Source organism: Daldinia decipiens, assembly GCF_022478715.1.
Source record: "Daldinia decipiens strain CBS 113046 unplaced genomic scaffold F4813scaffold_5, whole genome shotgun sequence".
Lineage (NCBI taxonomy): Eukaryota > Fungi > Ascomycota > Sordariomycetes > Xylariales > Hypoxylaceae > Daldinia > Daldinia decipiens.
Genome location: NW_026054548.1, coordinates 1 through 26,028, shown reverse-complemented (window position 1 = coordinate 26,028; position 26,028 = coordinate 1). Strand labels below are relative to the sequence as shown.

Below are 26,028 nucleotides of genomic sequence, written 5' to 3'. Positions count from 1 at the left end.
GCACCAAGTTCGATCCATCGCCGATCCGAGGCACATTACATACCTAACCTACTAGGTACCTTAGGTACCTATGAGTCCTGTCCCCTTTTCCGGTGTTACTTAGGTAGGTACCCACGCTTCCCCAGATTTCACTATACCCATTTCTTCCCCCCGCTCGTCAGCCCTGACAGCTGAATCGAATGTTTTCTTATGTTTCCCCATTCCCGAAGATCGCCGAACACTAAATAATTCTAAACTTCATTCCTCCACTGACAATATTTGCGGGGTTGTCCCCTATCTAAACCCTGTATATCTTCTAATAGTAATACGGATGCGAATTGCAACCTATCGGCGTATGTAGTATAGATGTTTTACCTAGCTTTTCCCATTACCCCGAAACCGTTGTATAGTAAGCTTTTACTAACAAGAAAGGCTAAGCAACAGCCACACATTGTATGTAATGCATCCTCATGCACTGTCGAAGGTTCCAAGCGTCACTCACCGAGAAAGGGGCCAAGTAATAATCCTTTCAACGTGCCTAACCTTGGGCACCCCAGTGGGCAGTTCCACAAATTACATGCAAGTCTCCATGCCAATCGATGTATATTTTTATGCGGGCTTGGCGACAATAAGTTCCAATGTGGACATGCACTTCGTTCCCTGTCCAGTGCCATCGGGCAACCCTAGTCCGAGTATATGATGTTATTATAGTTATTAGTATAGAGGCTGCATGTCTATAGTATACACATAATGCGGACGGCTGTAAGACACGACATCGAATTCCTTCGGAGGTAGGTATTATTGTCAATATGCATCATTTGGAGCATTAAGCCATGTATACAATAGGTGTAGGTAATAAAATGCATGTCGATGCAGGAGCCATGATTCGTACAGATGTCAGAAGATAATTGGAAAGGTAATATAGCCAATACGTTTTTTTTATATAAACCCGGGAAGATACTATTCGTTGTAAGTACCTATCTACGTTAAATCTAGTCTTTTTATAGAAGCGTCGATGTTTGTTCAAATATATTTATCAGAGCTTTCATAGATTTGAATTTATTCCAATTTTATTAAGATTGTTAAGGAGAGGTAGGTATTAGGTATGAGCTTATAGAGCTACTGAGCTACATAAATCTTCTAATTGCACGCTTTTCTAATAACAAGGAATGCACCCAAGGTATTAGAACCTCTGTATCAAGCTTAGTATGAATCGCTGTTTCCCTCACTTCTCTGAGCTGTCTACTACAAAGATTCGCTGGGTGAAGCCCGGATTGACAAGGGGATTATGTAGCTCAGCGATTGTACTCATACATGCCGCTGCAGGATCACCACTGCCACTTAGATTTCCCTCCCAATATTCGTTACCTGGAAATGAATTACCATCCCACGGGTAGGATATGACGAGAAGCTGGTCTGCTCTTTGGTCTCTCAACTTTTCAGTTGGATTACGCCTTGAGAATATGGTAGTGATGCCTAGTCCCATTGTGATACCAGCTATCTGTTCCTGGATCTCCCTTGCCACTCGAATCCATGCAAACTCAAGTGTTCTAATATGTGTCAGCTTCGGTCCTAGAATCATCAGTGACTCCTTGAAAGCATTGATGAAGAACTCGGGCTGTAATGCATCGTATAACCATACACCGAGGCCGAGGCCTACGATGTAGACATACGCCTTTCGGCCTACGGCCTTCGCGCGTTCATTCGCCTCTAAAAGCAGAATGTCGGCGCTGATACGTATGCGCTCGGTATAGGCTCGTATAGAGAACTTTTCTATCTCCAATTCCGATCTTTCCCCTACACCAAGGAAATCCAAAAATATATTGGTGAGTTCAGGATGTTGTTGTCTCGCTACCACACCGTCTAGAATGAGGTTAGAGTCCATATGCAGTAGCCGCTCAAATCGTGGCCCGACTAATCCTATAATGATCCCCCTAGGCTCAAATGTTCCAGCGTCCTGGGGCCTCCCATTGTTATCCCGGGCGCCATCATTAATAAAGTAACTTGGACTGCTGACTCCCATCAAGCTACCAAGCATGATCTCATCGTAGGTCAAGTATTCTTCTAGGGACTTGTAAGGTGTACCTTCAGCACCTATTGAGTCCCAAAACCTAGTTCCCATTTGAAATGACTGTCCGGTACGTAGTAGAGTTGAGTCGTTTGGACCAACAAAAGACAGGGGTCGCTTCTCGATAAGTCTCGTTACTTGGTGCGGCCAGGTCCAACCCGGACCGTATAGCTGCTTTTCTATAGAACTTCCGTGTATGCGCTTATGAGCCAGAAACCGTTCAACTAGCTCGGGAAAGCGGCCATGTACGACAATGCGCGTATCTAAGGCGTCTTGTCGGATCACATCTGGAGGAAAGTTTATGACTCTGTTTGCACTGGTAGGGAAGTAGAGCCCAGACTCCTGAAGACCTAATGACTCCATAGTTGGTGTTTTGCGAGGCTTTGAAGACATTGTGCTAAATGTGCAGGTGAATCTTGAGATATTCTTTGAGACTGAAGACTTGGTTTGATTGTAGATAAGCCGTAGCCGTGCCGAGTTATCATCTGATTTATGATTTGAAGATTAAATCTTGGGCGCCTCGGTGATTATAATAGACAGCCACACAAGGAACTAACAAGGACTGTTCCCCAGAACAAACTGTTGTTCACTCACAGGTATCCTGATAGAGTCGGTAAAGAATATGTTCCCTGGTGTATTGGAAAACAGTCCATGTAAATCCACATTGGGAGCAAGTCCTAGTTTTCAGCCGTTTTCAGCCCCAAATTCGTCCAGTGTCGTCAACCGCCAAGGCTACCTTAGAAGTACCTATTAAATTCTAGCATATTGCCCAATCACGAGCAAGAGTTTCAAGTCCGCACCAGAGTTGGTGATTTCAAGCTCTATCTTAATATGTTGAATTGAGTTCAGTGGTGGAATCAGAGAAATTCCATCCTAGGATATATTAAACTCTCGACAACTGTCCCTACATGAAACCAGGTCGTTACGTGGAACACTAACTCTGCAACAATTCATTAAAGTAGATGAACGCAGATCGCCAAGCATTTGAATCCGATGCTTATTTTGTTGTACTACGGTTTTAAGGAGAATGTGGCGCAATCAATTATAATCTCACGATCAAGCTTTTTTAACCCTTGTAATGAACGGGAACTAGCTTCTTAAAGGGGGGGAATGGATGTACGTAGATGAAGTTAGCCCGAAATTCTTGGATAATGTGGCTTAGTATTCCTGGACATGGGAGGATTTGACCCTGTTCATCCTATCGAAATTGTTTAACCTAACACTTTAGAAACAGCCCGATGAGATACAAACAATCCCTTTCACGCTTAATGAAGCTCTTTTTGTTTTCGTCGCTAATTTTGCATCGACTTTGGGGCTTTTTTTATTCACCTCTACTTGCCATCAGAATTAAAAAAAAATGGTTGATTGTTTACAATAGAATTAGAAAGACTTGATATTCAACTATACCCTATGCCGATTTCTGTTTATCTCGTTCCCACTACCGCCCGCCCTATGCTCATCATCTTAGCGGCTTAAAATAGATACCCCATGTGCGGCCCCGGATTGTAAGCCGTGCACATGGACCTGCCTAGACCGGAAGCTTCCTATGCAACAACATAGGCCATGCCGTCGACTACTCAGACTCTTCTACGCCCTCGCTTTCCTCACATTAATGAGCCTGCCTGACAGTGAGTCGACCAGGGTTCCTGGTCTGAACGACCTTAATTTACAAATAGTGACTCGACGTGGTTGTCCTATCACAATGCCCCTGTTGTACCTAGCAAACGTCCGTAGGTGTTTGGATGCAATTACTTGATGCAAGATGATACCTACCTGAACATAGAAGTACACCAAATAAGTAACTACTGGGTAGGTAGTGATGGCATAGAATAATAATGTAAGCATAGCTGGAAAGTTATTTAAGCCTTCAGTCCCGCCTTCATTTCTTTGACTGAAAAGCCTCACCATCAACACAATCAGTACCATCACATTCTTTTCTTCTACTCCAGGCAGGACCCCCAAGAGTTACCAGCAACTAGCCATTCATTCCTTGACTCTACGTCTGGACATAACTATCAACCGGCCCATAATACCAGCACACAAGACATAACAATTGGTCTTATCCACGATGTATACTGTTGCCAAAGTCGTTATTGCTCTGGGCGCCCTTATTGCCCCATCTATTGCCTTCTCTGGCGACATGACGTACTATGCCCCAGGCCTTGGCGCATGCGGTAATGTCAACACAGAGAGCGAAGCCGTTGTCGCCATGTCCCCCAGCCAGGACGGAAACTGTGGAAGGACAATCAACATCAACTACAACGGCAAGATCGCTAGTGCCACAGTTGTGGACAAATGTCCTGGTTGTGCTGGCGACAGCATTGACGTGTCCCCCGCTATCTTCGAGCAGCTTGAAAGCTTGGATGCGGGACGCGTCCAGGTTACTTGGGAGTACGCCTAAATGGTCGGATAGAGTTGCTTAGACGGTGTCTACGATGAGATTTACTTGTAAATATTATTGGTTGGCAACCAGAACTGGGGACGCGCAACCTGCATATATTCATTTCTCTTGTCATTGAGGGGTTAGCATTGACATTGGGATAGAAAAGGTTGAAAACCGGAATTAGAGGAGTCAGCGACTCTGAGAACTGTCATGATGGGCCGGCCCATTGTCCGTTTCCGTGGTCACCGGCCAGGAGCCGGATATACTAGCTGAGGGAACTTATAGACCAATATAAACTTGCATTGTATACTCAAGACTATGTACCTCTTGTTCTTCATTTGTGTTTATACGAAATAGCCGAGACTTTAGGAGGATAATTTTAGGACCCTTAGACTTGCATTTGGTGAATTGTGAACATTTAGTATCATTTATACTGTGACTTATTTCTATGCGTTGGGTATCTAATAGGTCTTGTAATATTGGGCGAGGTTTGATGAGTTGTATACGAAAGACTTCTCAACTTCTCACTCAACTACCTCCTATTTTACAGTCTACGTTTATTAATGCACTTATTTCCCCATTAGTTGTCATATTGTGTGTCTTCACGTTTGGCTAGGTCAAGTAAGGGTTTCTCAATAACTTACTAAGTGTTCATTTATTTATGAATCTATCCTAAATGCTCTTGTTGTGGGACAACAATACTCCATTAGATAAGTACTACTATTCAAAACAATTCTAGTATATCATCGAATACCAACTAGTTTATTGACCATCGTTCGTTTTAGATATTATGATTGGAAACGGAAAGTCATATTATCTTCTGAGTGCTTATATGTTGATGTTCTTTACCTTCTTTCTATGGAGCGGCCTTTCCGGATAGGTAGAAAATAACCACTTAGAATATAGCTATTCTGGATAACGAGGGAAACTTTAAATTTGTTACATCGCGATATCTTCTCAACGACCATCTACAGATATCTAGCTATGATACCTATGATAAGTTTGCTGACCCGTCGAATGTAAATGCACTCACGTCATCCGGGGCTAACAAGATTGTACACCATATTTGTCAGATATGTACGTACAGCAAATACATGCATAATTATTTTACAGCTGGAAATTGATATCTCTAGCTCGCTCTGTCACGAACCGCGAAAGTTAATGTCATCTCGCGAAGAACCAGCAACATGACCTAATGTGGGACTATGGAAATATGTATATCCGCGTTACTTTTTTGATCCAGTAATCTCGATGCTCCTAGGATAAGCCTCTTGATACTTTCAGGGGTCTACGTACTCGCAGATGCTCATCGCCACTGCTTCCCCCGTGAGATCTGCCGGAAATGCAGTCATGGAAGCATTATCCAGAGCTGCTAAATCAAGTGCTCTCCTGATATTCATCTGCGAGAGGGATACCCAGAGGATATCTAGGCTTGTTGGCCCATGGTTAGGTGGGGCTAATCCACGTCGTACTTCGCATGTTCCGTTGACGCTACGGCTGGTGTTGGGAAATCTGCCGTGAGCCGCTGAGATACCCGGATAAGAAGTTACATGCATATACGCCAGTAGTCCGGATTAAGTTAGTTTCGTGATTCCTTGCGAAAAAAGAACCTGGCTGCCTTTCCACTGCTCGGTCACATCGCGGTAAACGTGTCTGCTGGCATAATAATCTCGTAGCACACCTTTTTCTGGGGGCTGACCAAGTAGCAGCGTCTTAAAATGCGTATCAGAGCCTATGCGCTGTTGCTAGTGCTGAGAGAATCGGGGGTTTATTAGTTATTAAACTTGGCTTTAAAGCTGAGCGGCTCCCCATGGTTACATTATGCGATATCTCAGAGGAGATAATCCGTCTGATGGGCGTCCATAGGCAACATCGAGGAGCGGTCTCTTGTCAACCGAGTCACGTGAGGCCTTTTCTGACAAGCGATATCGCCCCTTTCCTAGCGATTCCTCATGTATGCTGTTCCTTCGTAATCAAGAGGACCTGTGATTTCCGTCCCTTATTCGGCTAGGTTGGGCGATCTCTGCCGGGTCTTCCGACATGTTACTATGATGCTTACGAAAGAAACTATCAGCACTAAATGATCATTGCATTGTGTAGTTAAATAAAAAGTTTGAGGTATACAACTCAGTAAGAGTTGTTGCTGTAAGACTTATCTCGTGATGATATGCTGTGAAAATATGCCGTGATAATAGGGAATCTATCCATATAAGCAATATAAATCAGTGGTCACTGAGAAGGCGGGACGGGATGATTATTCGAATCTCGGGTTGGGACGTAGTGGCTCGATCTTGGATGCGGTGGAACGACCAAGACGGGTTACTGTGAGGGTCAAGAAAGGAAGCTATCGTTAACGATGGATTCAAGGGATGAACCCTTAGGTATCGAAGATTTTCGCTGCATTTAGGTACGTTTCGGTTCCTACTACCCGAAGAAATACGCTTTGGCAGTATTTACTCCCGACAGATGGAAACTACAGGATACTGGACACCAATGTCGGGGCGAGCCGGATATTTGCAGACAGTTTCTAGATCAGGATTTGAGTGGAGTCTGAGTTAACGAACCACGTGAATGTCGATGACTTGGTGAGCCTCCTTACATTTCGATGCTGACAGGGAAATGTGGTCATAAGCACCAATTATTGTTGGGTAATTTGCATGCATGAGCTGCTTACGGGTAGCAAGAACCTGGTAAGTACCTAATATTGGGAAGGACTTTGCGCATGGAGAGGAGCTGCTTGCTTGGCAGTGTTGGGGGTGGATTGAAGTAGATTGTATAAGGAACAATTATATAAAGTGGTCTTTTTTCTTCTTTCTTTCGACAACAATGTTTCCATATAAGTGGTATGATAATTACTTGGTTAATTCGTGTATGTGATGCCCTATAAAATGGTGCCGACATTCCTGATTTGCTACCCTAAAAGTAGAGACCTTTTGTCTGTGGGCATGAGATATGCAAGGTCTTGCAAGGTCTCTGGGCGTACATAGATACTGATGCATTATCACCCGAAGCGCGAGGGAGGCACATAACTAAATCCTTAAAAAAAGACAAAAAAGTCCGATTGGCTCAAGACAGATTGAAGATTCCTTATAGGGTATACACCTTATTTATATTATGTTTTGATTGGACGTGTCTAGGTTATACCCCCCGGCTGTGACTTTTATGGGGAACATAAGCATCCATGCCTCCCTAGCATCGCCGGGTGAGAGGACGATTTACTCGACCAAAAAAGCATATACCTAGGTAGGTACTTATGTTCTATACTATGCAGTACCTATACTATGTTAACACAGTACATTAACACCGTGATCATTCATAAGTGAAGTAGGTTGAGGGACCTTTTTTTTCTTCCCTTTTTTGTTTATTTAAAAAAGGGCTAGATAAATGGGGGTGTTTTCGTAATGTCCCGCTACAGAATGGTAAGCTACAAGGTACGATACAACAAGGGTTCTTTATATATACATACATAGAATGAATCTTTGTGCGAGTAATATCTTCCGATCCAATCGGATCGTCCCGTCCATAACTCTAACAATGATCATGCAGTTGTAAAGCTATCAGATATCATGCCTCGTGTCAGCTTATACATAGGATGCCGCAGTGTTACTATCTTCGAAGCCTAGACCTCTTATTACATATCAAGAACATACCAGGCCTGTTCTCGGCTTGCCACTCCTTGAGAAGATCCTTTCCTAATCCTAAACGATCCCTCTTTGGCTATCCGCCTCTTCCTAACATGTGGTTCTACGGGGTTGAGCATGTAGCTGTGCAGAAGATCCACGGGCGCTATGGTGATAATCCTTGACTAGCTTCGGTTACGGCTATGTATGCATACTTTATCACAGAGCACAATCTCCACACCACCCCGTCAAGATCTTGTTCATCTCGAACCGGATTAAGTTTGCGCCCACGATATCCCTGTGCCGAAGAACTGGCCGATCCATTCACCTTCATTCTACACTTAACCTCTTCATGTATGACTTAGCCGTCGCGCCAGGTGCTTCAATGGCCGGAATCCTCCTCACAAACGTGGCAACTGGCTTCGACCCCGGTAGCTGTGCTAGAAGGAGGCTTTAGGCTGGCTTTCTCGAAGGACGGAGAGCCAGCTACGTATTTACCACTGGGCTGGGTTAACTACCTAATGTTAACGGGACGGGAGTCCCAAAGCGCCGAAAAAGCATACTAGGCGCTCTCATCTGCCTAAGATGCTCGCCGCCGTTAAGGTCAGCGCTGGGGGCGCCGCGATCTTTCTAAAAAGATCATGAACGCGATCAGTAACTGCGTTTGAGTAGTTGATCAAGGAGTAAAGGTAGGGTAGAGGTAGGGGCCACATGATACGAAGAGTTGCTGTTATGCATATCATTATGCCATCTGCTGAAGTCGCCATCTAACTTCGGCCTTGTGGTTTGCCAGCCATCTGTGAATAACGACACTAGTCCGTTGATATCGTGCAGGACGTTGAACGTAAGGTATAGACCCACTTGTCACCTTCCGCCCATGTACTATTATCGTTACATATGGACCTATCCACATAGACTGGGTATCGACATCCCAGATCCTGACGAAGTTCTTGACTAGGTTCTCCTGCCAAGTGCCTAACCTAGTAAGTTCAATACGTTGGGTTAAATATAATTAACTTATAAGCTCTTTCGACATAACGGTGACTATTAACAAGAAAAGAAAAGACCTAGTTATTTAACCAATAAATCCGTAGAAGGCCATGTATGTAATGGCGGTTATATTGATTGGTTAGCTCTTCTTTAGTGTATAATGATAACATTATCTACGGGTTCAACGCGGAACAGTGTCATATCACGACTACACAGCTGCGTATTATTTTATGTATTAAGAATGTAGGTAGATACTTATGCAAAAAGGGTGGCGAGACCCTTCGTCTTCATATACCGGGTTTTGGGCTTAGCCCACATGTAGGATAGACTAAAGGCAGAGCCTTGCGGTTCGGCAAGTTAAATTATAACCCCCTTGAAGCATTTAAGCGTGCGGATCATCTGACTTTGGTAGAGGTCTGAACCAATTAGAATATATATATTCCCACCTTGGTGAGCTCTATCTTACGTATGAGTATACCTCATAGTATGCATACCTACCTACCTAGGTATACTACTATACGTATATTAACCTTAATTTTATCTGATTTCTTCCCCTGTCGTTGTCAGCGTATCGAGGTTCTAAGGGATCTTATCATATCCGCAGGAGAGATCTGCTTCAAAAACGATACGTTTCATATCCCGCGACCCAGACATAGCCATGGAAGGGAACGATATGAGACTAGCTTACCCATCTAGGTAGTGTTGATCTTCCGGTAGAAAGTACTCCTCTTGCCTAGCACTCCTAAGTAAACACATTGGCAACCTTGAACGCATGTTGGCGGCCTAAAGGGTTAGTCTACAAGCATGCTTTGCTGACCACGCATCGGCTGCATGTCGGTTGTAGTGCAATTGATCGTGGTTGACGCTAAATGCGAACTTCCAGTTAAGCTTAATTTAAATACCATACATAATTTTGATGCATAAGGTAATCGTGTAGCTATCTTGTAGTTGGCAAAGCTCTATACATTGATATACATCTAGATCTCCATGCCTCTATACATCTAGACTTCTAGAACTCTGGACCTCCATACAACTATATCTCTATACTCTCCCCTTACTTTCTTGTTCAACTCTAAAACAGCACCGACAGTTTCCTTTTCAATGACGATGGCAAATATAGCGCGGAGAGGCTCCATGAAACCACAGCAATGGGGTAATAAAGAGAGCGCTGGGACAGGGACACAATCTGGCCGTCAAGCTTGCGAGATTTGCAGAGAGCGTAAAGTTCGATGTGATCGCGCCGAACCTAGATGTGGACGATGTACTCGTCTAAGCCTACGATGTGGTTACGATAACAAGCGGCGTTCGACTCGAGATGATCTGCCAGCACAACTTTCACAGCTTGAGGACCGACTAGCCAAGGCCGAAGCACTCCTTTCCATGCCTAGGAGTCATACAATTCCTACTCCTCCGCATGTCGAAAAACCGCCAACACCTACTATGATAGATCCCACTATCACAGAGATATCACAATCTACTAGCCAACCAAGCAACGCTATGGAAATGGATATTAGTCTCCCGTGCGAGACAAGTTTATCTTCTATGGACGGGAGCGATATGGACCTTTTCACCAATTGTAACGACTATCCTGAAAGTACTTCCGGTTTATCGTTAGACTGGACAACATTATCGCTCCCACTCCTCGAGCCTACCGTGAGCCCGGCTGCCCTAACACCGCCTAGCATATCCTTCCCGCCTCAAATAATGCCATCTTCCAGCCATGAAGATGAAGTACCGGCATGGGACTTGGCTGCGTTACATCAAAATTATTTTGACTTTATTTATTATTATTTGCCTTTTTTGAGCAAAGAACGTTTTACTGCGGAGCTCTCCACTAATGGAAACACACACGCATTCCGTGCTCTTAGCTATGCAGTGGCTCTAATGGGCTGCACCATCTCATTGCAATATCATCATTTACAAAATACGTACTATACCATGGCTCGCAACTATGCCGAGCAATGTGAGCGAGAAGCAGCAGAAGGAGGCACAGCAAATCTCAACCTATTTCAGGCACTCATCTTCATCATAAGATTCGAAATCATGGACCATAAACTAACGAGAGCCTGGCTGACGTTGGGACGCGCGGTAAGAATGTCGAAATTGATGGGATTACATCAAATGGACCAGAATGTCAAGCATGACGATGCAAGCTTGGATATGGGACTGTACCTCCCGCACACGGACAACCCCATGCTCGCGGAGGAACGGAGGCGTTCATTCTGGGGCTTATACATATTTGAGGCCTTCATTCGCGTGCGTACTGGGATGGAGTGTGACTTGGGTGCTGCCGATGTATGTCAAATCACAGCTCATACTAAGATCAGGATCGACGACTGACCATACGAATTAGGGATTTGGCATCTATCTCCCGTCGCCCGGCTTACTAACGTCCGAGTTCACCCCAACCAAAATGCCCTATCTGGGTGATTTGACGGCTGATTCTTGTACCGAATTATCATCATTTGCAGGCTGCGTTTTGATGATGGAGCTTGCTATTAAGTGTTTCGACCATGGACGACTGGCAGAGTACGCATCAACAAGAAATGGTTTCGTAAGTTATTTCGCTGGATTTACTACAAACAATCGGAACTTTAAATCCCAGTTCCTTATAAGCCTTGAATACCTATGCAGCCTATATTTTCAAATTCCACTATGTATTGCCTCGTAAACCAATGAAGCAAATACTGACGTTTTCTTCTATTCACAGTGGGACAGTCACTACAATCTAGTGAGAACAATAGAAGAGCGCTATATGATGTTACATATGCATCTAAATGCCAAATCAGTCCGCGAAGATCCTATAGCCTTCAGCGTTTACATGAATCTACGTGGTACTGAAATCTTTTTCCATGAGGTTGCCGTCAAGTTGGTAGAGCAGCAGGGATATCCGGGTTTAGCCGCTGCTGAAAGCCAGAAGCGCTCGATTGCTGCCGCCTACAAGGTTGCAAGTACTATGCGTCTAAACTGGCCCTGCCAGCAGCTCGAACGTGATATCTTCAACCTACAGGCCACATTCCTCGCGTGGCCTGTAGTGATGGCTATGAAGGCTCTCAGCCGCGAACTCAAAGGTTCCACACAACTGAAGAGCGAAAGTACGAGCAGTGCAGTGACATCTTTACGATTACTCAGAGCCGCGTTAGACTATATTGAGGAGTCAGATGGATACTGGCATCAGTGTACAACAAACATAGTGGCGGCGCTACAAGAGTGGGATGAGACTTGCAGGTATGACCCTAGTGACATATGACCCTTTTTTTGTCCGAGGTATAGGATAGGTATTTACATATGCAGGTGATGTCATCATTGTAATATTTTTTGCAAGCAAGGAGTATAGGATATTCACATCCCAACTTGGGCCAAGGCCAAGTCGCTCTGCCAGAAGCATGGATAACGGATACAGCGCTAAGCATAGAAAGGAGAGAGACATTGCCTCAGGGGTTTTCATGCAATTTAGACCGGCTTTGCTGTTTGAAAAGCCCAAGTAAGCCCTAGCCAGACCAGCATATTTCTATGTAGACAAGCGCATATACAGATTGTCGCCGGAGCTTCTCAGATGCGGCGGCTAAAAATAGAAAAGCGGTTAATCTATTATATCGTGCTATAATCAACATTTATCATTGGTCTGAACTAAATTTGCTATAACGTGCTCTATACTGAGATGACTACCTCAATTGCGATCTATACGGTTGCTAGGTACTATACACGAGGCTTGGAGAATAGAAATCCTTCAATGATTATCCTATCCCCATCACAAGCCACATTCTTAGTGCTCTATAGCATGGTGTAATAATGGGAACCCCGAGGTTGAATATAATCTAGGACGTCTTAATAATGAATCATGTGTTAATCACCGTCTCTATTAATCAGCAGGCGGAGGATCCCCAACCATCTTAGTCAGAGGCGCGGTGGCTTCCGACTGGCTAGAGTACATAGGTATAATCGCATCGTGATGGTCTATAGCATCTATCAATGTGTCTAGGTATCTACACGCCTGTACTTACCTATCTAAATGCCTATCGCCTTAGCTATAAATATAATATGATGCAATACCCGAGTGTCTTTAATGGCTGGCTATATTGAAGCCTGTCCCAGGTAGGGCTCAAGGGATATAATACCACGCTGCCACATCACATCACGTATTGTGGTGAAATAAGAAGCAATAAAAGATAGTAAAATTAAAGAGAGGGAGGGAGAGTAAATGCGCTTCCTCAGCAGCATCTAGCCCTTAAGCAGTATCGCCGTCGTCGCTAACGGTCTTAAGGTTTGTTTCCGCTACTCCGGTGTCGCAGGGGTATGTAATTCTGCTTCCTCTTTCGTGTTCTCGAGTTTCCCCGTCCTTTTATACATACGTGCATTGCATTACATGCCCAGGGATATACGCTATGTGCGTATATGTACGAATAATAGTTCCTAAAACATTCATGTCCATGTAAACAATGTCACGGAGGCTATTGCTGATCCACCTCCCTATTGGGCAAGTCAGTCCATGGTGGCCTATATTTTGCCTAGTCCAGTTTTAAGTTGCCCTGGCAAAATGTGAGCGCGTTGATTTGATTGTGGCCTGCAGATGCTCATGACGTAGGATTGGATATGCGGCAGATAGACAAATAGACATGTGGGACAGATAAGCATAGATGGTGCCGTCGAAACAAGTTGCAGATCTATCAACGGAATTGTTGCTACTATGCTATATGCCGTGCGTATGTTGGTGGAGTGCGCCGTCGTTTCGACGTCCATACATAGTTACAGATAGGGCAGAGGGAGGGGGGATATGCCCTTGAACGATTACGAAGACTTTCCATGGGTTTTCCGCGGCCTCTTCACGTACGTCTTCATGTATGCAAATTGAACAAGCATGTATGAGTGAGACCCTTGACGCTGCCATGCCGCCTGCGCATCTACAGGCTTACAAAGATTACCTAGTTTATAATCCCGAGGACGAGGAAATAACGCCGAACGCGAGGTTGACCAATGGCGTTACATTGATATCGAGAATTTACTTGACTAGTATTTATTTCATGCGTAACTTATAATTATGAAAATTAACTAATTAGCTATAATCTTATAAGTAATTTATAGTTTTAATATTATAACCTGTTTTATTTTTATTTTTACGATAATGCATAACAATCTTTCAAGTTGAAAATTAATTTTTATATGAAATAAACATTTTTCGTATTGCTTTAAACCGAGGCGTGAAAACGGCAAGTGTCATTTTTAATCGTACAAATGTACCTGCAGGGCGAGCCGTCCCGTGCCGCGTCGGAGTGCCCATTTTAAGACCCATCTTCTGCATCTTCTGGCCTTGTTTCCATAGCCTTACTAGCCAAGGTAGAGCTCCCCACAGGCCTTCCCATTGTCCCACTGGAGCTATATACCCACTAAGTGGGGTGGCGGGGGTTAAAAGAGGGTCTCGTAACCGAGTTCTCTTTTCATCCTACGCATCCTGACATCCTACACTATGTTAGGTATGTATGTAGAGCACTAGGTTAGAGGATGACGGCCAAGATTGCAAGTTTTTCAACCTTTGGTTAGAGTTATCTGAAGTCAAATTCATACCCCTAAAAATTTGTGTGTTGTCATAATACGGCCAGTATGAGGGGGATGGATAATCGACGCGCGGTCTCACCATCTGGTTTCTTGGTTTCTTGGTTTCTTGGTTTCTTGATTTCTTGATTTCTTGGTATCTCGACCTCTTCGTATAAGCAACGAAACAACTTGTCGAGCTTCTCTTGGAGAAAGACTTCTTTAGACTAGGAATTTCGCGTAAATCACTCTCCAAGAGCGATCGCGCGCGCCATGCCGCCTAATCAATCAGACACGCTGCCCACGACGACGAAACATCCCCACCTAGATAATATAGGTGTATTGAGATCAGTGTGTCGAGTTGATAAGGGGAGTCAATAAACGATTATTGTTCTATGCCAACCAGTCAGTTCAAACCTCCCCAAGAAGAACCTTGCTTATATGGAGGTATGATCTACAAGAAAATAAACAATTTCATCTAGAAAAAACTAACTAACATGATTACTTTTGAAAGCGGTTCTCACGAACTAGATCAACCTATATCCCATGTTCTTGTTGAATGAAATAAATGAAATCTCTATTGGCATATGTTAAGACCGGTGCTGGCATGGCACCCCCGTGTGTTGATCGAGTTTTGTACCGGAATGGCCGCCCTCCCCGATTGGAAACGCTTGGAAAGCCACTATTGTTTGACTTAGTCCCGCATTCTGAAGGGAGGCAATGGGAAAGGGGGCCGGTCTTCGGTCGGATACGGCCAGCGGCCCAGCGTTCCCGAAACTAATATATTGATCGGCGAACGTTCGGTATTGATCTCCCGTGATAGTAATGAATTTGCCGTCGCAACAGCTTTTTCTTCCATACAATTTATTTAATCCTTTTAGGCGTAATCCTTTGGAGACGTTTGTCCTTGTAATCGCAGCACTGGTAACTCATTATCACTTGATTCTGTAGAGAAATAGACTCAGGTTTGGCATAATACCTGTAATTGTTAATAGTAATAATGATGATGATTACCTAGGTACTTGTACTGTCTACGCAAGCTCGCCATACCTACCCTAACGGATACTACGCTTTAATTAAGAGTTGATTTCTGGATTGGGGATAGCGTTATAAGGGTTGGAGCAAATGAGAAGCTATTTCCACGTTTATTAAAATCTTAAAAAGGAAAAGAAACTCTGAAAATAATGTGAAAATGGATGAAAGTTAGAAAATACCTTTAAGATATATAGGAAGCCCTTCTATTCGAAAGTATTTCGGATCAATCCCTATTCCAAGGATTAACGCTTAATTAAAGCGCAGCACCTGTTAGGGTGCGGCGAGCTTGCGTAGACAGTACAAATACCTAGAATACACATATGCAACCGCTTTGTTCAGATACCTCTGATTGGTCCGGAGAAGGCTCCTAACCATCTATAACAAATTTGAATCTAAACACCCCGTGGAAGTCTTCTGGCAAATGCTATTGGTAACTTTGTTTTGGAGCACTAAGAATCATACTTGCAGTCACGATCCTTCGAATGTAAGTTGCAGATCGTTTTGTAATATTATCAGTCTCCCGTGTGTACCTAAGATATGGATAATGCAAGGTGTATGAAAAGCCTGTCAGCAATAACGGACCAACCAAATCGAATAACATTTTGATTAGGTACATATTTTGATTTTTCATTATTCAAGTCTAACTAATGGCTACGGTAAATACCATAGCTTAAACAGAGTAAAGTTGGCGAGATTGTTGCCGGTAGTTATTACAAGTTTGTTTTTTATTTAAAGATAATTAAGCGTGTGAAGAGATAACAGGTACTTTCATAGCCATGGTGTAGTAAACATGATGATAGTATCACCGATTGATATACGAAAGATTTTCTGATTCTTGTTGCGATCATGTATTGATCTGGCTATCTTAACACTCTAATCTTCTAAGTAAATCATACTCATGACACCCAGTAGAGTTCTATATACAGAATTGGTAAAACAAATAGAAACCTAATCTATCCTTTTCTATTTTCTTCTTTGTATTGTGGAAAGGAATGAGTAAGATCTGAAATTCACTCAATCTGGATTCCCTGGTTTGCAACCACCAGCTGAGCAAAGCCCTTGATGGTGAGTGACGGCCCCAACAGTTGCTGGAAAGCAATGTCAAGGCCAAGCTCCTTGAAGATCCAGTTCCTCAGCTCGGCACCAATCATACTGTCGATACCGAAGCTGGCGACGGATCGGCCTTCGCCTTCAAAGTCCTCCAAGTCAAGCATGAGAACACGCGAAAGCTTAGCAATGAAGTGTTCCTCGACGGCAGCAACAGCCTCTGCGGGGGATGCTGCGTTCTTAACTCTGGCAAGGATAGAATCTGCTCCTCCACCAACGTCACCCTTGCTTCCAGACTCCATTGCATGTAGCAGAGTGGAGAATCGGGGGTCAACAGCCCAGAAGACATCGACATCACCTTCGGCTTCAGACTTGGCCTTGGCGAGAAGCGATGGGTCAAGTCCGACAACTACATGGTCGAAGTCAACAGCTTCAGGGTTGCCCTGCTCGATAATGGCGACCTCAAACGAGTCAAGGAGACCATCCTCGTCGACGCCGTACATACCCTTGCGCTTGAGGGAGTCCTCAAGGGCGGCATTCTCAGCAACGACACCAACACCGAGAATCATAGGGAGGACGATGGCAGCGGCACGCTTGCCTTGAGTGTGTCGAAGACGGGCAAGGGTATCCATGTAGGCGTTACCGGCAGCATAGTTGCTCTGACCAGGGGTACCTAGGGTACCGGATACTGAACTGGTCATGATGAAGAAGTCTAGGTCAAGGTCCTTTGTCACCTCGTGCAAGTTGGAGCTTCCGAGAACCTTGGGCTTGACGGAGGTTACCCAGCTATCGTAGGTCAAGTTGTGGAACATGCCATCCTAAAAGGTAGATATGTTAGTGATAAAATCTCAAGTAGTGATAGAAAGTGACTTACTCGCAACACCATGGCAGCGTTGATAACACCGCGAATCGGGCGGTCAGCAGGGATAGAGCTGACGGCCTTCTCCACGTCTTCCTTGATACTAGCATCGCCCCTGAATACCTGTACGTTGGCGCCGGCGGCTTGGAGGCTGTCAACAAGAGTAGCAGCCTGGCGAGAGTCCGTGCCTGATCGTGACAAGAAGGCAAAGTTCTGTGCACCCCTCTTCAACATCCACGACGTGAGACTGCGACCTAGACCACCGAGACATCCGACTAGGAGGTATGTAGCATCTGATCGGAGGTGAGCATGGGGGCGAGATGGCACAAGTTTCAATGTGCCACTTGAAGGCTCGTTAAGGATGACTGTCTTAGAACTCTGAAGGTCATCCGAGAAGGCCGAGATGCTCTCATTAAGTTCGGTGATGTTCTTGACGGTAATGGGCAGGGCAGAGATAGATCCCTCGCGGAAGAGCTTGATAGTTTGGTCAAGCAGTCCGGCCAACAGACTTGGCTTCTTGAACAGGTTAATAGTGTCGAATGCAAAGTAGCTTGCACCACGGGTGGCGGGGACGATGTCTAGAACGTTAGAGAAGGCAGCCTCGGCGTTAGCACGGTTCACGAATCGGGAGAATGCGGGCAAGTGCCTCCAAGCTTCCTGTGCGACTGTAGCCTCGACGGAGTCGGATGAGAATACGACATCAGGCTTGTTCTGCTCTAGCCACGTAGTAGACCACTCAACAACCTGGCTAGATGGTAGACCGAGCTGCTTGGTGATGAACTCGGCTTCAGCAGGGTTGCGCGCAGCTACGAAAGGTATGGCACCAAGAGCCTTAGAAACCTGGACGACCGGTGCAGTGATGAGTCCGGAGCCGGGAAGGACAAGGACCGACTCTCCCTTTTCTACATGTGCGAGGTTTCGGAGGCCATACAAGGCGGCGCCGAAGGAAATGGGGAGGCTGGCGAAAGTAGAGAATGATTCGTCGGGGTTGAGCTTCTTGGCCAAGCTCTGGTTGACGCGCTGGAAGGTCGCGAATTCGCTGGAGGTGAAGCTGACGACACGGTCGTCGACAGCGAAATCCTTAACACCAGAGCCGATTCTGGTAACAAGACCAGCAATCTCGTGGCTGATGTCGCTAGTAGTCTCAGTTCCCTGAATGACGGCAATGTCTTCCTTGTTCAGGCCGGTGGCTACGACTTGGATTTCGATCTCCTCGGGGCTTAGTGCGGCCTCCTCTTCGGACTCGAAGATGACTACACCGCTACGTACCTTTCCTACAAGTCTCTTTGCAGGGTCAAATGAAGCGTCCAAAAGATCGTCCTCGTCATGTGCGTGAATCTCGTTGAGGCGCTCATCCGGAATCAAGCGGTTGATGTTGACCTTTCCGTCCGAGACGTAGTATTCGGTCTCAAGGGCCTCGCCATTGATCTGCTTGGTAGCAAGGGAAGTGGTCAAGCTCACAAACTCAGTGAGAGGAACCTCGCCCTCGAAGTCTAACAAGGAGGCGTTCAACTTGATCTGCTCAGAGCGAAGAGAGCGGAGAAGACCGCTAGCCATGGCATAGTAAGGGTTCTCACCCTTCAGGATACCACCACGAGTCACCCACAAGACCTTGGTAGCTTCGGCAAGAATTGCCTGCAAGTCGAGGAATTCCTTCTCGGTGATTGTAGCTAGGAAGGGTCCTTCAAGGTCGGCAAGAATGAGAATAGTAGCTTCAGGCGAAGTCGGGGCACCAAGTTGGATCGATTCGACCACATTGCCCTTGCCTTCGAGGCTCTTGGCCAACTCCGAGAAGGCAGGTGAGATGCTGTTTCGGTAGATGAGTTGCACCTTGTTGGAGGTAGAAGGCTTCGTCTCCTCAGCGGTCGCCTCGTCGGAGCTGGTGGCGGGTACAACCACGGCACCGTTCTCAAGCGTGACCTTCACTCCAGAGAACCCGGCACTCTTCAAGCTTGCCTCGTCTAGAGGAGTTGCTGCTGACTTAACAACGGCCTCGCCTCCCTCAGTCAACAATTGGCGAATCTTGGTTAGCGCATCAGCGGATGCGACGTTGGCAACAATTAGATCGAAGGAGCCCGCGGCAGCAGACTCGAGCTTCTGGAACTTGACGTTCTTAGAGCTTGCTAGCTCGGGAGGCACGGCGTATTCTTCATCGGGCACGTCGTAGGTAATAGTAATATCCAAAGCAGGGACAGTCTTCGCAAGCGACTCGGCTTCCGCAGAGTCCAGCGAAGCAACCTTAAGACCGGGCTTCTTGAACTCGGCGAGATCGACGAATTCGGCCACGCTAAGCTTCTGGGTTCCGCTCAGGAAGTCAACATCCGGCTTGGACAGTGTGCGTCCGTATGGCTGGGGCTTGGCGGGTTCTTCGGCAAGCTGGGGTCGTGCGGCTTCGTAGCCGATACATTGCATGTTATTAATTTCTACCAAGACTTGACCATCGTTGGTTACCAATTGGTTGTGGGCCTTCACTGAGCGAGGACCACGGGTGTCGACCCAGGTAAATGCCTTACCCTTGCCATCAGCAAGCTGAGCTTCGGTGGGCTTCCAGATCGCGATCTCCTCTGCCTGAACCGGGACAACACCGAATTTGATGGCGTTAGTGCTACCGCCCCAGAAAGCAATAATGAAGAGTTGAAGGCACAAGTCGATCGAAGCTGGGTGGAGAACATAGCGGGACTCGCCGACCATGCTCTCGACCGTGTTCCTGAAAGCAACCGTGGCTTGCGTGGCGTACGACTTGGCATCGAAGGTGACGCTGTCGGTCTCCTGGAAAGCTGGGCCATAGTCGAACCCAACGGTCCTGAGAGCACGGTTCCAGGACTTGCCGGTTGCTGATTGGGGCAAGTTCGGGACTGGCCAAGCCTTAGCCCTAGAGTCGCGAGCGTTGATGGCGATTCTTCCGCGCATGTGGTTCTTCTGGAAACCAGCCTCAGTAACCGAGCAGACGTTGAAATCCCACCACTTCTTCTGGTTTTCACCACTGTGGGCTGACGGGCGCATGTTTAGGAAGACCTCGATACCGTTGTCGTCGTCAGGGGTGACAAGTGCCTGCTGAATCAACACATCTCTAAGCACGTAGCCCTCGATTTCAGAGGGGGTCTCCGATTGCTCATCGAGCTGCGTGATGGCTTCCATAGCCATTGCGAGATAGCCAGCAGCAGGGAACACGGCCTCGCCACCCAAGCTGTGATCCTGGAGCCAAGGTACATCCTTGATGCGGAGAATGTTTCTCCAGGTCGGCTCGGCCGGGGAGTTACCGATGACCAACTCTCCAAGTACATCGTGGCGCATGTATTTCTGTCCTCGGTGCTCCCTGCTCTCACGCGATTGGGCAATGAACTTCTTAGACTTGTCCCACTGGTAAGGGGGTAAGTCCACGATGTAGTCTCCGCTGCGGGCGCGGATCTTTCCGCTGGGGCTCATCTCCTCGACCGAAGTAGCTCTCGCCAGGTCAATCGAGTAGTCTGCAAGGAAGAGCTCACCAGCTAGTTTCAGGACGGAGGTGGCACAGTCTTGGCCTCGGATCAAGGTAGGTAGATACTGGAATTTCTCAAGCTTGAGCTCGGACTTGATCTGCTTAATCGGACCAGAGAGAGCGGAGTGAGGTCCAACCTCAATCAGAGTGATATCGGAGAATTCAGGGGTGGTACCAATGGTCTGGACGGCTTGGTTGAACAAAACGGGGTTGAGCAAGTTGGCGCTCCAGTAAGTCTCATCCAGGACGGAGTCCTCAGGAAGCACCTTGTTGGTCACGGACGAGACCATCGTCGCCTTCTCCAGCACGGGGCGGTTCTTAGCACGGATATCAATTCCAGAGCCCCGCACGAGTGCCTCGTATTTGTCGGCAGCGGGTCGCATGTGGTATGAATGGTAAGCCTTGCCACCAGTCTTGACCAGCCTACAGAACACACCCTTCTCGTTGAAGGTCTCCTGAAGCTTCTTCAAGGATTCGGCGTTACCACTGAGGGTGACACCGGAAGGCGAGTTGTGGCATCCAATGACAACGTCATCGTAACCAGCGAGGTATGGGGTAACGTCCTCAGCACCGAGGCCAACGGCAGCCATGGCACCGTTCGTGTTGATGTTTCCAACAACCTTTCCACGGTAGTAAGCCAAGACAATAGCTTCGGTAGCAGTGAGGAAGCCTGCAGCATAAGCTGCACCAATCTCACCGGATGAGTGACCACAGGTGACGGAGGGCTTGATTCCCCAGAGTCGTAGCAGCTGAACTAGACCAATTTGAACAGCAGTGCATAGGGGCTGAGAGAATTCAGCCTCGCCAACGCGGGAAGTAGCTTCGGGCTCTAGGAGAACGTCTTCAAGAGTCCAGTTGGGGGCATCGCTGAGGTCATCAAGAGCGGCGTCGAGTTGTTGGATGGTCTTGAGGAAGGTAGGGTAGTAAGACATGAGACCAGCACCCATCCTTGCCCATTGGGCGCCCTGTCCGGTGAAAGCGAAGCCGATCTTTCGTTCCTTGCCGCTGGGGTTCTTCTTCTCGGCAAACTTCCAGTCTTCTTCAGACTGGAAAGCCTTGCTTAAGGTAGCGAGGCTCGTGACTGCGAAACCCCTGCTAGAGAAGTGAGTACGGCGGTTGGCCAGCGTGTAGGAGAGATCGATTAAGTCGTAGTCGGCGGCCACCTTTCCGTGAGCCGCGATGTTCCTCTTCAATGCAGACTTATCATGGGCAGAGTAGACAAGCAGGTGAGGCCTGTTCTTGTTGAATCGGCCCCTGCCGGACTTCCTCTTGTTCTTCTGCTCCTCGGAGTTAAACTTGTAAGTCTGAGGTTGCGTAAGGAGGCTCCTAGAACTCTCGACGATGATATGCGCGTTTGTGCCACCATATCCGAAAGAGTTGACACTGACTCTCTGAACAGGGAGTTCCTTGGGGAATGGCATCGGGTCTGTCACAACTGCGACTTGCTTGCCCGTCCAGTCAATCTTAGGGTTGAGGTCCGTTACTCCTCGTGTAGGGGGAACGATTCCTCGTTCCACGGCTAGGATGGCCTTGATGACAGCAGATAGCCCGCTAGCTGCCTCACTGTGGCCGATGTTAGTCTTAACAGCGCCGATGCGTAGAGGACCGTCGGCAGGAGTGCGGTCGTAGTTCATAGCATCAGCGAGAGCGTTGACCTCGATCGGGTCACCGACGGCGGTACCCGTACCGTGGCACTCGAAGTAGCCGGTAAGACGAGGGTCCAGGTCACCACCTCGCTTGTAGGCGTGCGTGATGACTGCCCTTTGACCTCCGTAGCCGGCATATGTGATACCGACACCTTCGACTCTGCCGTTGCTGTTGGTCGCGCTGGACCTGATCACACCTCGGATCGCGTCGCCATCCTTAATGGCGTCTGAAAGTCGCTTTAGGAACACAGCACCGACGGCTTCGGCACGGCCATAGCCGTTTGCGTAACTGTTGAACGTGTGACAAGTAGAGGTAGGAGACAGCACACCAAGCTTAGCAGTGTTCATGTGCTGGTCTACTGTGAGAACTAAGTTGCTACCACCGACGATGGCTGCGCCGCATTCCTTGCTGCGTAGCGCATTGCATGCGTTATGGACTGCATAAACAGATGATGAGCAAGCGGTGTTGACAACGATACTCGGGCCCCTGAGGTTGAAGACGTGACTGATTCTGTTACTGAGAATACCAGGGTCTACACCTGTTGCTGAAAGACTGTGGCGGAAAGAGTGCTCCTTAAACTGCATTTGCTGGTAGTCTGCCGTGAATGTAGCCATGAAGCAGGCAGTGTTGGTACCAGCCAACTTATCCAGGGGAATACCAGAAGACTCGATCGTCTCGTAAACAACCTCCAGACACTTCCGCTGCTGAGGGTCCATCCACATAGCTTCCACCGGGGTGATTCCGAAGAAGCTAGGGTCAAACTCCAGAAGAGATTCGTTAAGGAAATAACCTCCGAGGGCACTGAAGCTTCCGGGACGGTCATTGTTCTGGTGGTGGTGGGCGCCGATGTTGAATCTCGTAGGCGGGACGGAAGGAGTCTGTCCAGTTTGCTTGTTCATCATCATCTTCCAAAACTCCGCTGGTGATCCGACGTCTCCAGGCAGACGGCAGCCTACAACGTGTGTTAGTGATTATTTTGCTTTTTAAATCATAAAGGAGACGTACCCATTCCAATTACAGCGATGGGCTCCAACTGCTGGCTTAGAGGCGCCTCAGATGATCCTTCAAAGAATCCAGCACCTGCATATGCCTCGTCGTCGACTATGCCTTGCGCATTGGAGGCTTGGACATTGTAGCCAAGCTCGAATTCGAGCTCGACATCCGACGCACTCGACGAGGAACTTTCTTTGAAGTGAGGCATCTTGATGGTTTGACTGTGGATTTCGTCTTCGGATCAAGGAGTAGCGAATCAAAAGACTTGCTTGCTTAATTCACTATGAGCACAATGAAACAAGAAACAAGAACAGGACCAGAGGGTTTGCGAGGCTAATATTTAAATATAATCCAAAGCCAGCAAAGAGTCTATCGACGGTCTCTATCAGCGGTTTGTCCTGCGGCCGTGTCTGGGTTGGTCCGCCGCGATGCCGAACAGGGTTTGATACCTCCGTCTCATCCAGCACAAGTAGAAAAGTAGGGTCTACTTCCCGTCTTACTGCAGATGGATGAGACGATAAACTGCAACATCCTCGAAATACCACATAACTTTATGCATGGCGTTGGTCCGTTGGCACCGCACGGCCGACGGAGGCGGACGACCAGATTTGCTTATGATAGACTATAATGAAGGATAGTGTGTCTAAGAGGATCTTAAACACGAACCAGGTTAATCCACTCGTCACGGCAATCAGTTGCAGCTAATGCAATTGCATGGGGCCTGGTAGATCTATTAACTTGGGTACTTACAATTATACTCTTCGAGAATTAGTACGATAATATTTCACCGTCACATTTGTGGCTTATGCACCCACCAAGACCGGCGAGCCCTGGCAACATATTGTTGGATAGCTTTCAATCCCGAATTCTTTCTTTTCTTTTTTGCCTCCTTGTCGCTAAGCGTATGGCTTAGGAACACTAGATAGATAGCAAAAGCCGCGTGACCCAATTTCAACTACAATACGAGTCATTTTTCAATGTACCTCCTTTTGGATATGTCCCCTTTTGGGCATCTCTTCATCGAGTACGAACTTCTCTCTGCTTTGCTGCTAGATCTCCGAATAGCATATGCTATATTGGGTCTAGATTCTAGGATACTTTGTTCGGCGTACATTGCCACAGACATACGTTACAGCGGGATCGTCTAGGGTGGCTTACGTTTGTGTAGCGATGAGACCCAGCCTCCGACGAAGTCACGATAGGGTTTCGATGAAATCTCCGATCCCGCAAGCAGAGAGATCGTCGCTAGTGACAGACAAGTGACATCCTTGTATGCGTTACATAGGCCCTTGATCACCCAAACCAGGGACGCAGAAGAACCGATTGGTCCTGGTTTAAGAAACGATGTTATTCAGGGTTCCCGAGTAGCATATGTATGACAGGATGGCGTGACTTTCCGGGGAAAAGGATAGAGATTCTCGAACCCACGCGCGTGATATGTAATATGTGACAGTTATGTAAAATTAGATACGTTAATATGAGAGGTATGAATGAGTCTTATACTTTCTTGTGTGAGTAGGGTATATTTTGCTAGGTTTGTGAAATTTATTAGACTTGGTAATAGAGAAAACTATCTTGCCAAGATATTTCCATATTTAGCAAATTATAGCCATGTAAGTGTACCTAAGGTAATGTTTAAAAGAATAACTTGAGCTTCATCTCCCTCTTCAAGGCTTTTTGAATAACCAAACCAAATCATCTACAGGACTGGACTGAGGACTTGATTCCTAAGTCGCACTGTTACAATTTATTAGAGCATTGCATTAGATAAGTGGTTCAGTAGTTTATTTTCAAGCCGTAAAGCATGCGTCAGAGTTATCGTATTGCAATAGTTGAATTAAATATCGCCATAACTACTCGGGAAGGCTGGTCGTTTCCGATGTCTCTTGTAGATAAGCCTAGCCAATCATGAGTCTTCATCGGTCGTTGTGGCCGCACCATATGCGCACAGTATAACCAATGATACCATTTGCCCGGTCGAGACGGCCGCTTCCCATACAAACCAAACAATCAACCAAATATGCAAAAGTACCTAAGGAAATAAACCCAATTCTTACTCTACATCAGCTCTACATTAACATCAATCAGATAGGTAAAACTAAACGAAATATATTACTGTATGTATAAAATGAATACCTAGCTTAAGATTCATAAAAACTCTTCTCACTATCTCATTCCTTGTTTACTCTTAAAAGCTAGGGTAATATTGCAATTATATCTATAAGGTACCTAGGCATTTATTCAGGCATTGTTTATTCTTATTTAAAATTCAAATCTTCAACTTATAAGAGGGGCATCTTCGATGATAATGAACAAGACTTAGACGTCTTGGCCTTGGATCAAGCCCTATTAGACCTGATATCAAGGACTTTTAGATGATGAAACTGATGATGAAAAGGA

The 26,028-nt window shown here is 46.5% G+C and overlaps 4 protein-coding genes across 4 annotated transcripts; 2 read left to right on the top strand and 2 right to left on the bottom strand.

Moving 5' to 3' along the window:
- Positions 1 to 1,047: 1,047 nt before the first annotated feature.
- F4813DRAFT_347974 (uncharacterized protein) lies at positions 1,048 to 2,884 on the bottom strand. Its single transcript, XM_049242015.1, has one exon. The coding sequence runs from the start codon at positions 2,438 to 2,440 to the stop codon at positions 1,205 to 1,207; it is 1,236 nt and encodes a 411-aa protein (XP_049102626.1). The 5' UTR covers positions 2,441 to 2,884; the 3' UTR covers positions 1,048 to 1,204.
- Positions 2,885 to 4,115: 1,231 nt separating this feature from the next.
- F4813DRAFT_386075 (RlpA-like double-psi beta-barrel-protein domain-containing protein-containing protein) lies at positions 4,116 to 4,448 on the top strand (the record flags this gene model as incomplete). The annotated part of the gene is made up of 1 exon (XM_049246361.1): positions 4,116 to 4,448. One exon carries the CDS (start codon positions 4,116 to 4,118, stop codon positions 4,446 to 4,448), a length of 333 nt encoding a protein of 110 aa, XP_049102625.1.
- Positions 4,449 to 10,141: 5,693 nt separating this feature from the next.
- Positions 10,142 to 12,625, top strand: F4813DRAFT_399983 (fungal-specific transcription factor domain-containing protein; the record flags this gene model as incomplete). Its single annotated transcript, XM_049248221.1, has 3 exons — positions 10,142 to 11,335; positions 11,394 to 11,594; positions 11,751 to 12,625. The coding sequence occupies 3 exons, from the start codon at positions 10,142 to 10,144 to the stop codon at positions 12,288 to 12,290; spliced, it is 1,935 nt and encodes a 644-aa protein (XP_049102624.1). The 3' UTR covers positions 12,291 to 12,625.
- A 3,989-nt stretch (positions 12,626 to 16,614) lies between these two features.
- Positions 16,615 to 23,836, bottom strand: F4813DRAFT_399982 (polyketide synthase; the record flags this gene model as incomplete). Its single annotated transcript, XM_049248220.1, has 3 exons — positions 16,615 to 17,469; positions 17,526 to 23,587; positions 23,641 to 23,836. The coding sequence occupies 3 exons, from the start codon at positions 23,834 to 23,836 to the stop codon at positions 16,615 to 16,617; spliced, it is 7,113 nt and encodes a 2,370-aa protein (XP_049102623.1).
- Between the last annotated feature and the right edge of the window lie 2,192 nt (positions 23,837 to 26,028).